The sequence below is a fragment of the Nerophis lumbriciformis genome, linkage group LG30 (assembly GCF_033978685.3).
Source record: "Nerophis lumbriciformis linkage group LG30, RoL_Nlum_v2.1, whole genome shotgun sequence".
NCBI lineage: Eukaryota > Metazoa > Chordata > Actinopteri > Syngnathiformes > Syngnathidae > Nerophis > Nerophis lumbriciformis.
Window position 1 is genome coordinate 29,945,087 of NC_084577.2, and position 16,450 is coordinate 29,961,536.

Consider the following 16,450-nt stretch of genomic DNA (forward strand, 5'->3'; position numbering starts at 1 on the left):
TAACAGGAAGTAGACCTGGTGTAACTGACATGATAACAGGAAGTAGACCTGGTGTAACTGACATGATAACAGGAAGTAGACCTGGTGTAACTGACATGATAACAGGAAGTAGACCTGGTGTAACTGACATGATAACAGGAAGTAGACCTGGTGTAACTGACATAACAGGAAGTAGACCTGGTGTAACTGACATGATAACAGGAAGTAGACCTGGTGTAACTGACATGATAACAGGAAGTAGACCTGGTGTAACTGACATGATAACAGGAAGTAGACCTGGTGTAACTGGCATGATAACAGGAAGTAGACCTGGTGTAACTGACATAACAGGAAGTAGACCTGGTGTAACTGACATGATAACAGGAAGTAGACCTGGTGTAACTGACATGATAACAGGAAGTAGACCTGGTGTAACTGGCATGATAACAGGAAGTAGACCTGGTGTAACTGACATGATAACAGGAAGTAGACCTGGTGTAACTGACATGATAACAGGAAGTAGACCTGGTGTAACTGACATAACAGGAAGTAGACCTGGTGTAACTGACATGATAACAGGAAGTAGACCTGGTGTAACTGACATGATAACAGGAAGTAGACCTGGTGTAACTGGCATGATAACAGGAAGTAGACCTGGTGTAACTGACATGATAACAGGAAGTAGACCTTGTGTAACTGGCATGATAACAGGAAGTAGACCTGGTGTAACTGACATAACAGGAAGTAGACCTAGTGTAACTGGCATGATAACAGGAAGTAGACCTGGTGTATTTGACATGATAACAGGAAGTAGACCTGGTGTAACTGACATGATAACAGGAAGTAGACCTGGTGTAACTGACATGATAACAGGAAGTAGACCTGGTGTAACTGACATGATAACAGGAAGTAGACCTGGTGTAACTGACATGATAACAGGAAGTAGACCTGGTGTAACTGACATGATAACAGGAAGTAGACCTGGTGTAACTGACATAACAGGAAGTAGACCTGGTGTAACTGACATGATAACAGGAAGTAGACCTGGTGTAACTGACATGATAACAGGAAGTAGACCTGGTGTAACTGGCATGATAACAGGAAGTAGACCTGGTGTAACTGGCATGATAACAGGAAGTAGACCTGGTGTAACTGACATGATAACAGGAAGTAGACCTGGTGTAACTGACATAACAGGAAGTAGACCTGGTGTAACTGACATGATAACAGGAAGTAGACCTGGTGTAACTGACATAACAGGAAGTAGACCTGGTGTAACTGACATGATAACAGGAAGTAGACCTGGTGTAATTGACATAACAGGAAGTAGACCTATTTAAGTGTCCACATATTTCTATGACACTCACTCTGTCAGGTAAATGTTGTCTTCCATCTTCAAGGTTGTGTCGTCTGTGGCTAAAAAAAAAGAAGAAAAAAAGTTAGTTGCAGTCCAATTGAAAAGAACAATACCTTATGAAGTTTGTTAGCACCTTGGCTGCAGTTGTGTCCTCTCCACCCAGCGTCACACACACAAGCGCCTGCGCACACACACACACACACACACACACTAGAACACAGATATTGTGTATTTGACATGAATATGAGAGTGAGGCAGGAGGAGGTGACGTACCGTGGGCACAGCTGGCGTGTGCGCCGCAGTCTGACAGCTGGCAGCGGCGTGGGTGGACACACAAGATGGTGGAGACTCGCCGAGCACAACGCCAACTCTTGTCTGCTTTACTGTTGATGGAGCACAACAAGGAAGGTGACTCACACGTCAGACACCAACAGGTACGTTGTGGAACTACTAAGGGTGTAACTGTACGTGTATTTGTATTGAACCGTTTCGGTACGGGGGTTTCGGTTCGGTTCGGAGGTGTACCGAACGAGTTTCCACACGAACATATAAAGTAGCGCACTGGAAGTTGTGTAAACAACGCACACCGAGGCACAACACACGGCATGCTAGCAGCGACCGGGCTAGGACAACATGTAAAAGCCAGAGCTGGAAGACCCTCCTGCCTCGTTAAGATCTCCTATTTGGGAACACTTTTCCTGCGCGGTGCGATACAACAATGGAGGACAAGAGGTGGACAAAACGCATACCTGCCAACTTTTGAAATCAGAAAAACCTAGTAGCCAGGGTCCAGGGGCCGCAGGCCCCGGTAGGTCCAGGACAAAGTCCAGGACAATACAAGTTTCAATCAATTAATCAAAAAAAGCACTTTATATGTAGAAAGGTTTTGTTAAGAAACCAATTCTGAGCCTTATCTTATTTAGTTTTTATTTGATGTATGTTGACCACATTAACCCTGACAATGGACCCTGTGTGTATATGTATTAGAGATGCGCGGATAGACAATTATTTCATCTGCAACCGCATCAGAAAGTCGTCAACCATCCACCATCCACCCGTTCTAACATTTAATCAGAACCGCACCCGCCCGTTGTTATATATCTAATATAGACGATGCAAGGCATTAGTGAGGTTATAAAGCTTTTGCCTGTTAAAGAAAAGAGACTGATCCAATGCAGCACAGACATTCGCGTGCCACGCTGTCACGACCCAGACGCACACCAGTGCGCAATCATATGGGAGCCGCGCTGAGCGCACCTCCAAGCGCGTCTCGCTGCCGGCGACGGCCGGGTATGGGCCCGACGCTCCAGCGCCATCCATTTTCAGGGCTAGTTGATTCGGCAGGTGGGTTGTTACACACTCCTTAGCGGGTTCCGACTTCCATGGCCACCGTCCTGCTGTCTATATCAACCAGGGTGAGCCCCACCCCTTTCGTGAGCGCACTGCGCGCGGAGTGACCCCTGTTACGCGCCCCCGGCAACAGGGGTGGCGGGCAGGTAAGCTGCGCGGGCGGAGCGCGCGGAGTGACCCCTGTTACGAGCCCCCGGCCACGGGGGTGGCGGGCAGGTAAGCTGCTTACCTGCTGCGCGTGACGCCGGCCGCGGCGAAGGCGGGGTGTCGGTGCGGTGGGCGCGGTGGTGACCCTGGACGTGCGTCGGGCCCTTCTCGCGGATCGCCTCAGCTACGGCTCCCGGTGGGGCCCTCTTGGGCGAGGCGTCCCTTCTCCGCTCCGTAAAAGTGTCCATCTCTTTTTTTTTTCTTCTGTTGTGGCATATGCTGCAGGTGCCTGCTCGTTTTTCGTATGTGGGTAACAACATTTAACTATGTATATACAGGTAAAAGCCAGTAAATTAGAATATTTTGAAAAACTTGATTTATTTCAGTAATTGCATTCAAAAGGTGTAACTTGTACATTATATTTATTCATTGCACACAGACTGATGCATTCAAATGTTTATTTCATTTAATTTTGATGATTTGAAGTGGCAACAAATGAAAATCCAAAATTCCGTGTGTCACAAAATTAGAATATTACTTAAGGCTAATACAAAAAAGGGATTTTTAGAAATGTTGGCCAACTGAAAAGTATGAAAATGAAAAATATGAGCATGTACAATACTCAATACTTGGTTGGAGCTCCTTTTGCCTCAATTACTGCGTTAATGCGGCGTGGCATGGAGTCGATGAGTTTCTGGCACTGCTCAGGTGTTATGAGAGCCCAGGTTGCTCTGATAGTGGCCTTCAACTCTTCTGTGTTTTTGGCTCTGGCATTCTGCATCTTCCTTTTCACAATACCCCACAGATTTTCTATGGGGCTAAGGTCAGGGGAGTTGGCGGGCCAATTTAGAACAGAAATACCATGGTCCGTAAACCAGGCACGGGTAGATTTTGCGCTGTGTGCAGGCGCCAAGTCCTGTTGGAACTTGAAATCTCCATCTCCATAGAGCAGGTCAGCAGCAGGAAGCATGAAGTGCCAAACCATCACCCAACCATGCAAATTTTGCATTTCCTTTGGAAATCGAGGTCCCAGAGTCTGGAGGAAGACAGGAGAGGCACAGGATCCACGTTGCCTGAAGTCTAGTGTAAAGTTTCCACCATCAGTGATGGTTTGGGGTGCCATGTCATCTGCTGGTGTCGGTCCACTCTGTTTCCTGAGATCCAGGGTCAACGCAGCCGTCTACCAGCAAGTTTTAGAGCACTTCATGCTTCCTGCTGCTGACCTGCTCTATGGAGATGGAGATTTCAAGTTCCAACAGGACTTGGCGCCTGCACACAGCGCAAAATCTACCCGTGCCTGGTTTACGGACCATGGTATTTCTGTTCTAAATTGGCCCGCCAACTCCCCTGACCTTAGCCCCATAGAAAATCTGTGGGGTATTGTGAAAAGGAAGATGCAGAATGCCAGACCCAAAAACGCAGAAGAGTTGAAGGCCACTATCAGAGCAACCTGGGCTCTCATAACACCTGAGCAGTGCCAGAAACTCATCGACTCCATGCCACGCCGCATTAACGCAGTAATTGAGGCAAAAGGAGCTCCAACCAAGTATTGAGTATTGTACATGCTCATATTTTTCATTTTCATACTTTTCAGTTGGCCAACATTTCTAAAAATCCCTTTTTTGTATTAGCCTTAAGTAATATTCTAATTTTGTGACACACGGAATTTTGGATTTTCATTTGTTGCCACTTCAAATCATCAAAATTAAATGAAATAAACATTTGAATGCATCAGTCTGTGTGCAATGAATAAATATAATGTACAAGTTACACCTTTTGAATGCAATTACTGAAATAAATCAAGTTTTTCAAAATATTCTAATTTACTGGCTTTTACCTGTATATTTCCCAATTGGTTTAACTGCCACCCGCCTGAATCTATTTAAAATCTAATTTTTTTTTTAATTTCAACCGCCCGACCCGACCCGCGGGTAAAATCTAATTTTTTTTTTATTTCAACCGCCCGATCCGCGGATAATCCGCGGTTGTGTCCGCAAACCGCGCATCTCTAGTAGAAAGGTTTTGTTAAGAAACCAATTCTGAGCCTTATCTTATTTAGTTGTTTTTTTTATATATGTTGACCACATGAACCCTGACAATGGACCCTGTGTGTATATGTATGTTATTGTTATGTGTGTGTGTATATGTATGTTATTGTTATGTGTGTGTGTATATGTATGTTATTGTTATGTGTGTGTGTATATGTATGTTATTGTTATGTGTGTGTGTATATGTATGTTATTGTTATGTGTGTGTGTATATGTATGTTATTGTTATGCTTAATGGACCTTGTGTGTATATGTATGTTATTGTTATGCTTAATGGACCCTGTGTGTATATGTATGTTATTGTTATGTGTGTGTGTATATGTATGTTATTGTTATGTGTGTGTATATGTATGTTATTGTTATGTGTGTGTGTATATGTATGTTATTGTTATGTGTGTGTGTATATGTATGTTATTGTTATGTGTGTGTGTGTATATGTATGTTATTGTTATGTGTGTGTGTATATGTATGTTATTGTTATGCTTAGCATTCATGACTGCCTGCTGTTGCACTCATCAGCCTAGTGGTGGCTCACATGCATCGCATCACACACACACACACACACACACACACACACACACACACACACACACACACACACACACACACACACACACACACACACACACACACACACACACACACACACACACACACACACACACACAGCTATTTCTATTTTTGGGCAGAATTATTATTAGTGTTCCCAATGTTAAAAGTATAAAGTCATTGTTTACAAATTTGGTAATTAAATAACCCAAAAAATTGTATTTTGTTGTTTTCTTACTGTACCGGAAATGAACCGAACCGTGACCTCTAAACCGAGGTGCGTACCGAACCGAAATGTTTGTGTACCGTTACACCCTTCGTAACGACACCCGACTTACCAATCGTCAGAAGGGTAGCTGGCTAATGAGCCATTGGACACAAAGGTGGAAGACCCGCCTCCATCCAGATTGATGGCGTTGATGACTCCCTTCTCCTTCATCAGGTCAGCCATCTCCCAAAGACTCACTCTGTGTACACATCACACATGTTGCCATGTGTTAGCATACTTTAGCACACATTTTTAGGTGTTAGCATGTGTTAGCATATTTTAGCACGCGTTAGGACACGTTTTTCAGATGTTGGCATGTGTTAGCACATTAGTACATCCTGCCTATGTTGGCATGTGTTAACATATTTTAGTAAGTGTTAATACTAGTTTTCAGATATTAGCATGTGTTAGCGTACTTTAGCACGTGTTAGAACAAGTTTTCAGATGTTAGCATGTGTTAGCGTACTTTAGCACGTGTTGGCACAAGTTTTCAGATGTTAGCATGTGTTAGCGTACTTTAGCACGTGTTGGCACAAGTTTTCAGATGTTAGCATGTGTTGGCACAAGTTTTCAGATGTTAGCATGTGTTAGCGTACTTTAGCACGTGTTGGCACAAGTTTTCAGATGTTAGCATGTGTTAGCGTACTTTAGCACGTGTTGGCACAAGTTTTCAGATGTTAGCATGTGTTAGCGTACTTTAGCACGTGTTGGCACAAGTTTTCAGATGTTAGCATGTGTTAGCGTACTTTAGCACGTGTTGGCACAAGTTTTCAGATGTTAGCATGTGTTAGCGTACTTTAGCACGTGTTGGCACAAGTTTTCAGATGTTAGCATGTGTTAGCGTACTTTAGCACGTGTTAGAACAAGTTTTCAGATGTTAGCATGTGTTAGCGTACTTTAGCACGTGCTAGAACAAGTTTTCAGATGTTAGCATGTGTTAGCGTACTTTAGCACGTGTTGGCACAAGTTTTCAGATGTTAGCATGTGTTAGCGTACTTTAGCACGTGTTAGAACAAGTTTTCAGATGTTAGCATGTGTTGGCACAAGTTTTCAGATGTTAGCATGTGTTAGCGTACTTTAGCACGTGTTAGAACAAGTTTTCAGATGTTAGCATGTGTTAGCGTACTTTAGCACGTGTTAGAACAAGTTTTCAGATGTTAGCATGTGTTGGCACAAGTTTTCAGATGTTAGCATGTGTTAGCGTACTTTAGCACGTGTTGGCACAAGTTTTCAGATGTTAGCATGTGTTAGCGTACTTTAGCACGTGTTAGAACAAGTGCTCAGATGTTAGCATGTGTTAGCGTACTTTAGCACGTGTTAGAACAAGTGTTCAGATGTTAGCATGTATTAGCGTACTTTAGCACGTGTTGGCACAAGTTTTCAGATGTTAGCATGTGTTAGCGTACTTTAGCACGTGTTAGAACAAGTGTTCAGATGCTAGCATGTATTAGCGTACTTTAGCACGTGTTGGCACAAGTTTTCAGATGTTAGCATGTGTTAGCGTACTTTAGCATGTGTTGGCACAAGTTTTCAGATGTTAGCATGTGTTGGCACAAGTTTTCAGATGTTAGCATGTGTTAACGTACTTTAGCACGTGTTAGAACAAGTTTTCAGACGTTAACATGTGTTCGCGTACTTTAGCACGTGTTAGAACAAGTTTTCAGATGTTAGCATGTGTTAGCGTACTTTAGCACGTGTTGGCACAAGTTTTCAGATGTTAACATGTGTTAGCGTACTTTAGCACGTGTTAGAACAAGTTTTCAGATGTTAGCATGTGTTAGCGTACTTTAGCACGTGTTAGAACAAGTTTTCAGATGTTAGCATGTGTTGGCACAAGTTTTCAGATGTTAGCATGTGTTAGAGTACTTTAGCACGTGTTAGAACAAGTGTTCAGATGTTAGCATGTGTTAGCGTACTTTAGCATGTGTTAAAACAAGTTTTCAGATGTTAGCATGTGTTAGCGTACTTTAGCACGTGTTGGCACAAGTTTTCAGATGTTAGCATGTGTTAGCGTACTTTAGCACATGTTAGAACACGTTTTCAGATGTTAGCATGTATTAGCGTACTTTAGCACGTGTTGGCACAAGTTTTCAGATGTTAACATGTGTTAGCGTACTTTAGCACGTGTTAGAACAAGTTTTCAGATGTTAGCATGTGTTAGCGTACTTTAGCACGTGTTGGCACAAGTTTTCAGATGTTAGCATGTGTTAGCGTACTTTAGCACGTGTTGGCACAAGTTTTCAGATGTTAGCATGTGTTGGCACAAGTTTTCAGATGTTAGCATGTGTTAGCGTACTTTAGCACGTGTTGGCACAAGTTTTCAGATGTTAGCATGTGTTAGCGTACTTTAGCACGTGTTGGCACAAGTTTTCAGATGTTAGCATGTGTTAGCGTACTTTAGCACGTGTTGGCACAAGTTTTCAGATGTTAACATGTGTTAGCGTACTTTAGCACGTGTTGGCACAAGTTTTCAGATGTTAGCATGTATTAGCGTACTTTAGCTCGTGTTGGCACAAGTTTTCAGATGTTAGCAGATTCTGCAAGTTAACACAACTTGCACATATTAGCACAGCCTGTCCATGTTAGCATGTGTTTGGACAGGTCAGCAAGTGTTTGCATGTCCTGACATGTTAGCACGTGTTAACACGGGCTAACACATGCAGGACGTGCTATTAGGTGCTAGCACATGTTAGCATGTGTTTGTAAATGTGCATTCTGACATGTTAGCACGTGCTATCACATCCTGACATGTTAGCACGTGTTAGCGAATGTTTGCATGTTCTGACATGTTGGCAACGCATGTTAGCACTCGCTAACATATGTTAGCATGTGTTCACACATCTTGCAAGTGTTAGCACATGTAAACATATCCCGCACATGTTAGCATGCTAACACGTGCTAGCACACGTGTTAGCACATATAAGCATGTGTTAGCACATCCTGCACATGTTAGGGCTCCGCAAGGCTCCAGAAGAAGCCGCTGGTTCTTCTGACCCTCGTTCTGTGGTCTTCCCGTCCACCTGGAACAGAATCAGCCTGCCCTGAGCGTCGTGGCCCACGGCCGTCCTGGCCGAGATGACATCGGTGAAATGTTGGAACACGCCTGCGAACGCACGCCGCAAACTCAGGATTCCGGAAATTTTGAGAAGGTCACTGTCAGAATTGTGGTACTAAAGGACAGGAGCGTACCAGTCTCCTGGGTCTTGTCACACTCCGCCTGCAGACTGGACGGGATGTAGACTTCACCCTTTCTGAGCAGCCACACCACACCACTGACCAGCTGGACAAAAGGGTTGGACTGGTCCAGGATGTCTTCTTCAGACAAGTACCTGCACACACACACACACACACGCTTGGACTCTGAACTTCAATCAAGTGTCTCAAAGGGCTGCTCAAGCCACAGCCTCAGATGCACAACTTCACCTTCTTCACGTAGGGCTGGACCATTACGGCAAAAATAATAATCACAATTATTTTGATTGCTGTTATAATCACGATTATTCACTCATTCGAAAACATGAGTCTTAATTATACCAACAAAACTCAACTTTAAATAGAGTTAAAAAAAATAAACGGGACATAAATTAGCAACAAATAAACTACAACAAGCAAAATAATAATAGTAATGGAAATACATTCAAACAACAGAAACATACAGTATATATATATATATATATATATATATATATGTATGTGTGGGAAAAAATCACAAGACTACTTCATCTCTACAGGCCTGTTTCATGAGGGGTTCCCTCAATCATCAGGAGATTTTCTCTCTCTCCTGATGATTGAGGGAACCCCTCATGAAACAGGCCTGTAGAGATGAAGTAGTCTTGTGATTTTTTTTCCCACACATACATATATTGCGCTCTACCACGGTATCGAGCACTATTTTTTGGATAATCTTATTAAGACATATATATATATATATATATATATATATATGTATATATATATATATATATATACCGTATTTTTCGGACTATAAGTCGCAGTTTTTTTCATAGTTTGGCCGGGCTCCAGTGCGACTTATAAATGTTTTTTTCCTTCTTTATTATGCATTTTCGGCAGGTGCGACTTGTACTCCGGTGCGAATTATACTCTGAAAAATACGGTGTGTATATATATATATGTATATATATATATACACACACAGTAATATATATATATATATATATACAGTATATATATATATATATATATATATATATATATATATATATATATATATATATATATATATTAGAGATGCGCGGTTTGCGGGCACAACCGCGGAGTCCGCGGATTATCCGCGGATCGGGCGGATGAAATTAAAAAAAATTAGATTTTATCCGCGGGTCGGGTCGGGTGGTTCAAATTATTAAAAAAAATTAGATTTTAAATAGATTCAGGCGGGTGGCAGTTAAACCAATTGGTAAATATATATACATAGTTAAATGTTGTTACCCACATACGGAAAACGAGCAGGCACCTGCAGCATATGCCACAACAGAAGAAGAAAAAAGAAAAGAGATGGACACTTTTACGGAGCGGAGAAGGGACGCCTCGCCGGGGTCCGAAACCGAGGCCCCTTCCCCCGAGAGGGCCCCACCGGGAGCCGTAGCTGAGGCGATCCGCGAGAAGGGCCCGACGCACGTCCAGGGTCACCACCGCGCCCACCGCACCGACACCCCGCCTCGTCCGCCTTCGCCGCGGCCGGCGTCACGCGCAGCAGGTAAGCAGCTTACCTGCCCGCCACCCCCGTGGCCGGGGGCTCGTAACAGGGGTCACTCCGCGCGCTCCACCCGCGCAGCTTACCTGCCCGCCACCCCCGTTGCCGGGGGCGCGTAACAGGGGTCACTCCGCGCGCAGTGCGCTCACGAAAGGGGTGGGGCTCACCCTGGTTGATATAGACAGCAGGACGGTGGCCATGGAAGTCTGAACCCGCTAAGGAGTGTGTAACAACCCACCTGCCGAATCAACTAGCCCTGAAAATGGATGGCGCTGGAGCGTCGGGCCCATACCCGGCCGTCGCCGGCAGCGAGACGCGCTTGGAGGTGCGCTCAGCGCGGCTCCCATATGATTGCGCACTGGTGTGCGTCTGGGTCGTGACAGCGTGGCACGCATTGAATGTCTGTGCTACATTGGATCAGTCTCCTTTCTTTAACAGGCAAAAGCTTTATAACCTCACTAATGCCTTGCATCGTCTATATTAGATATATATCAACGGGCGGGTGCGGGCGGATGGCGGGCGGATGCGGTTCTGATCAAATGTTAGATCGGGTGGATGGCGGATGGTTGACGACTTTCTGATGCGGTTGCGGATGAAATAATTGCCTATCCGCGCATCTCTAATATATATATATATATATATATATATATATATATATATATATATATATATATATATATATATATATATATATATATACATACATATATATATATTTATATATATATATATATTTCATGAGGGGTTCCCTCAATCATCAGGAGATTTTCTCTCTCTCCTGATGATTGAGGGAACCCCTCATGAAACAGGCCTGTAGAGATGAAGTAGTCTTGTGATTTTTTCCCACACATACATATATTGCGCTCTACCACGGTATCGAGCACTATTTTTTGGATAATCTTATTAAGACATATATATATATATATATATATATACATATATATATACCGTATTTTTCGGACTATAAGTCGCAGTTTTTTTCATAGTTTGGCCGGGTTCCAGTGCGACTTATAAATGTTTTTTTCCTTCTTTATTATGCATTTTCGGCAGGTGCGACTTGTACTCCGGTGCGAATTATACTCTGAAAAATACGGTGTGTATATATATATATATATATATATATATATATATATATATATATACAGTATATATATATATATATACACAGTATATATATATATATATATATATATATATATATATATATATATATATATATATATATATATATATATATATATATATATATATATATATACACACAGTAATATATATATATATATAAAAAATAATATATATACACACTATATTGCCAAAAGTATTTGGCCACCTGCCTTGACTCACATATGAACTTGAAGTGCCATTCCATTCCTAACCCATAGGGTTCAATATGATGTGGGTCCACCTTTTGCAGCTATTACAGCTTCAACTCTTATGGGAACAGTACTTTTTTTTACTGTAATAAACTGTGGTGCCGTTTTGGCATTTACAGTAATACACCGAAAAAATCTCCAGTTGTTGATTTGCGGTAAAAAAAAAAAAAACAACCCAACAAACTGGCAGCTCAGGTGCCAAAATGTTATTGTAAAATTGCAGTTTTTTTAAATTTACAGTAAAAAAAAAACAAATGTAAATTTTACAACCTTTTTTTAACCATAAAAACAGCAGTACTGTTTTTCCATTTACAGTAACACACACAAAATTATTGCAAGTTACCATATTTTTTTTTACATTTTAGTTTTTAAAAAAATCTAAAAAATGGTGTAATAATAGTATTCACTGTTAGAAGCGGCCCTCTGGGGCCAAACGTAACTGCCATGTGGCCCTCAGTGAAAACCAGTTTGACACCTCTGTGCTACATACATGAATTTTTTCACCAGACAACACAAAATATTTTTAACTCAATAATGTCCTTTTTACTTTATTTATTTTTTCCCATTCATTTGTCTAATGGTGTTAGTGAAGTGAATTATATTTATATAGCGCTTTTTCTCTAGTGACTCAAAGCGCTTTACATAGTGAAAGCCAAGAAGAAGAAGAAGAAGAAGAAGAAGAAGAAGAAGAAGAAGAAGAAGAAGAAGAAGAAGAAGAAGAAGAAGAAGAAGAAGAAGAAGAAGAAGAAGAAGAAGAAGAAGAAGAAGAAGAAGAAGAAGAAGAAGAAGAAGAAGAAGAAGAAGAAGAAGAAGAAGAAGAAGAAGAAGAAGAAGAAGAAGAAGAAGAAGAAGAAGAAGAAGAAGAAGAAGAAGAAGAAGAAGAACGGACCGACCGGATCAAAATACGAGGGTAATATAGGTTGTAGGTAGATAAGTTATAGCTGCATCGCTCGCGGCTCGTCATATATTTCACGTTAATCCGCGATTTCACCGAGCGTTTCACTCACGGTGAGCAGCCTGACGCTGCTTCATTAACACCGCCGCTGTTGTCACGTCACGTGTTACCATACCGACGAGCAAACGTGTCCAGGTTATAACCCTGTTGTCAATAAACACACGTGGAGACGGTGCTTCAGGTACTGCATCAATAATGAAGCTAAATTGTCCACTGTCCACTGCAGCATGTGAATGCAATGAAAAGAATAAAATCTGATCCAACCAGCTGTTAAAATGTTGTCCAGGTTAATGTTTTGGCCATTAAAGGCCCTTCATTTCAAGATTTCAACTGTGATCGGGCTTTAAACAGGTGGCTGACCTGTTCAGATGGGTGTAACTCAGGGGTGCTCACACTTTTTCTGCAGGCGAGCTACTTTTCAATTGATCAAGTCATGGGGATCTACCTCATTCATATATATCATTTATATTTACTTATTTATGAAATATATGTTTTTGTTAACAAGTTAAAGGTGTTTAATGATAATGCAAGCATGTTTAACACATATAGTTAATATTGTTAATACATTAAAGGTGTTTAATGATAATACAAGTATGTTTAATACATATAGTTAATATTGTTAACAAGTTAAAGGTGTTTAATGATAATACAAGCATGTTTAACACATATTGTTAATAAATTAAAGGTGTTTAATGATAATACAAGTATGTTTAATACATATAGTTAATATTGTTAACAAGTTAAAGGTGTTTAAAGATAATACAAGCATGTTTAACACATATTGTTAATAAATTAAAGGTGTTTAATGATAATACAAGTATGTTTAATACATATAGTTAATATTGTTAACAAGTTAAAGGTGTTTAATGACAATACAAGCATGTTTAACACATATAGTTAATATTGTTAACAAGTTAAACATGCTTGTATTATCTTTAAACACCTTTAACTTGTTAACAATATTAACTATATGTGTTAAACATGCTTGTATTGTCATTAAACACCTTTAACTTGTTAACAATATTAACAATATGTATTAAACATACTTGTATTATCATTAAACACCTTTAATTTATTAACAATATGTGTTAAACATGCTTGTATTATCTTTAAACACCTTTAACACATATAGTTAATATTGTTAACAAGTTAAAGATGTTTGAAAATAATACAAGCATGTTTAACACATATAGTTAATATTGTTAACAAGTTAAAGGTGTTTAAAGATAATACAAGCATGTTTAACACATATAGATTCCTTTCTTTCATGAAGACAAGAATATAAGTTGGTGTATTACCTGATTCTGATGACTTGCATTGATAGGAATCAGACAGTGGTGCTGATAACGTTCGCATTTTCGAATGGAGGAGAGAAAAAGTCCTCCTTTCTGTCCAATACCACATGAAAGTGGTTGGTTTTTGGCATCTTATTTGTCCAGCTTCCGTACTCCTTTGTATACACTTTACAAGAAATACATTGTCGGCAAACTCCGTAGCTTGCTAGCTTGTGCACGCCAGCTTTCTGAGACTCTTATTTTGGTAGCGCAACTGTGCAGTCGGTCTTTGGAGTTTTGACGACAGGTACGGCGCCAGAGTCTGTTGAAATAAAGTGTTTCTCGCCTTCCTGTCGGTAATTTTAATGAGCTAAATATGTACATAAAGTGTTGTACTTATATTCCAACTCCGCGTTCTTCTTGGTCATCGCCGCTGCCGCCGTCACCCCCCGCCCCCCGACCACACCACCACAAATAGATGCCTGTCCTGTGGGAAACACTGAGGTGGGTAAAGTGTCTTGCCCAAAGACACAACGGCAGCGACTAGGATGGCGGAAGCGGGTATCGAACCTGCAACCCTCAAGTTGCTGGCACGGCCACTCTACCAACCGAGCTATACCGCCCCTACATTCATGCTACTATATCGTTAGCATGAATGTAAAATGTGAGCAGGTATCAGGAGGTGAAAAAGAAGTCAAATGAATATGTCTCACCCAAACACCAGAGTACCGTCCCTCCTGATGCCAAACTGGGCGTTCTGCACGCCGCCGCTGTTCTTCACCAGCCGGCCGTCGCTCACCACGTTACCCAGACACTCGCCCGTCTGGGTGTTGAAGAAACCAGCGTTCTGGGCGTACAAACACCTGCCGGCGCGCGCGCTTTCTTCCACCGAGGCAAATTTGTGACGATCGCAGCCTCCTGGACGGCCGGGCTCCAGCACAGACACGGTCCTGAGCGGGTCGTTGACCACGGTGAAGTGACCTGGAACACACACACGGTTTTACGCCAAAGTAGTAAAAAAACAACAACATATGTACCGTATTTTTCAAACTATAAAGCGCACTTTTAGTTGGGATTACCCTCCTCCAAGCTGTTTTATTTGGTACATGGTGTAATGATAAGTGTGACCAGTGGATGGCAGTCACACATTAGAGATACATGTATCATGTGCCAATGAATACAAATTAAACCATACTTGCCAACCTTGAGACCTCCGATTTCGGGAGGTGGGGGGTGGGGGGCGTGGTTAAGATATATATATATATATATATATATATATATATATATATGCCAAATGTTCAAAGAGAACGGCCTACGGATCACGATTGAAGCCAACAAGCAAACCGTCAACTTCCTTGACGTCACTTTCAACCTGAGAAATAACAGCTACCAACCATTCACGAAACCCAACACAACACTCCAATACGTGCACCATGACAGCAACCACCCACCCACCACCACGAAAAGAATACCTACCGGAATTAATAAAAGGCTATCGATGCTGTCATCTAGCAAAGCTGAATTTGACCAAGCAACCCCCCCGTACCAAAAAGCCCTTGATGAAAGCGGATACAATTTCACCCTCACCTATGAACCCACGCCAGGAAACCAGCCAAAAAAGAACAGAAAACGAAACGACATCATCTGGTACAACCCCCCATACAGCAAAAACGTCTCAACTAACATTGGACACAAATTCCTCAATCTGATTGACAAACACTTTCCCAAAGACAACACCCTAAGAAAAGTATTCAACAAGAACAACATTAAATTGAGCTACAGCTGCATGAACAATATACGACAAATCATCTCAAACCACAACAAAACAATTGCAAATGAGCCGTCGACCCCCGGACAGAGCGACTCCAAAACCAACAAAGGATGTAACTGTCGAAAGAAACCTGATTGCCCTCTCAACGGGGGGTGCTTACAAACATCAGTTGTCTACCAATCTAAGGTAATACGCAAGGACATTAACACATCCGACACATATGTAGGATTAACCGAGGGAGAATTCAAAACCAGATGGAACAATCACAAGGCTTCTTTCAGGAACAAAAACCTGCGAAATACCACAGAACTCAGCAAACACATTTGGGACCTCAAAGACAATAATGTTGAATATTCAGTAACATGGCAAATTCTTGCATCCAGCACACCTTACAATAGTGGTAATAAAAGATGCAACCTATGCTTGAAAGAGAAACTGTTTATTATTTACCGTCCAGACCTGTCATCCCTCAACAAGCGCAGCGAAATTGTAACAACATGCCGCCATAGACGGAAACACCTCCTAGGTAACACATGAGCCAATCACCACGCCCCTAGGCCCGCCTGTACCCACCCACTCTGTGCCCTATATAAACCATGGTATGCGAATGCTCCCATTAAAATCTCCTGAGGATTGAGGGTACCCCCCCTCATGAAACAGGCCTGTAG

The 16,450-nt window shown here is 41.7% G+C and overlaps 2 protein-coding genes across 2 annotated transcripts in view; one reads left to right on the forward strand and one right to left on the reverse strand.

Annotated features, from left to right (window-relative positions):
• Positions 1 to 16,450, forward strand: part of lrrc51 (leucine rich repeat containing 51) — a 150,375-nt gene that overhangs the window by 74,947 nt on the left and 58,978 nt on the right. The gene's annotated exons all lie outside the window — the stretch shown is intronic.
• Positions 1 to 16,450, reverse strand: part of LOC133572839 (N-acetylglucosamine-1-phosphodiester alpha-N-acetylglucosaminidase-like) — a 35,861-nt gene that overhangs the window by 1,321 nt on the left and 18,090 nt on the right. The window contains exons 3-9 of the mRNA XM_061925883.2: positions 14,725 to 14,992; positions 8,888 to 9,027; positions 8,693 to 8,801; positions 5,769 to 5,897; positions 1,610 to 1,719; positions 1,470 to 1,517; positions 1,347 to 1,395 (exon numbers count right to left, since the gene is read on the reverse strand). Of these exons, the coding sequence (XP_061781867.1) occupies positions 1,347 to 1,395; positions 1,470 to 1,517; positions 1,610 to 1,719; positions 5,769 to 5,897; positions 8,693 to 8,801; positions 8,888 to 9,027; positions 14,725 to 14,992 (853 nt within the window). The remainder of the gene's footprint in view (positions 1 to 1,346; positions 1,396 to 1,469; positions 1,518 to 1,609; positions 1,720 to 5,768; positions 5,898 to 8,692; positions 8,802 to 8,887; positions 9,028 to 14,724; positions 14,993 to 16,450) is intronic.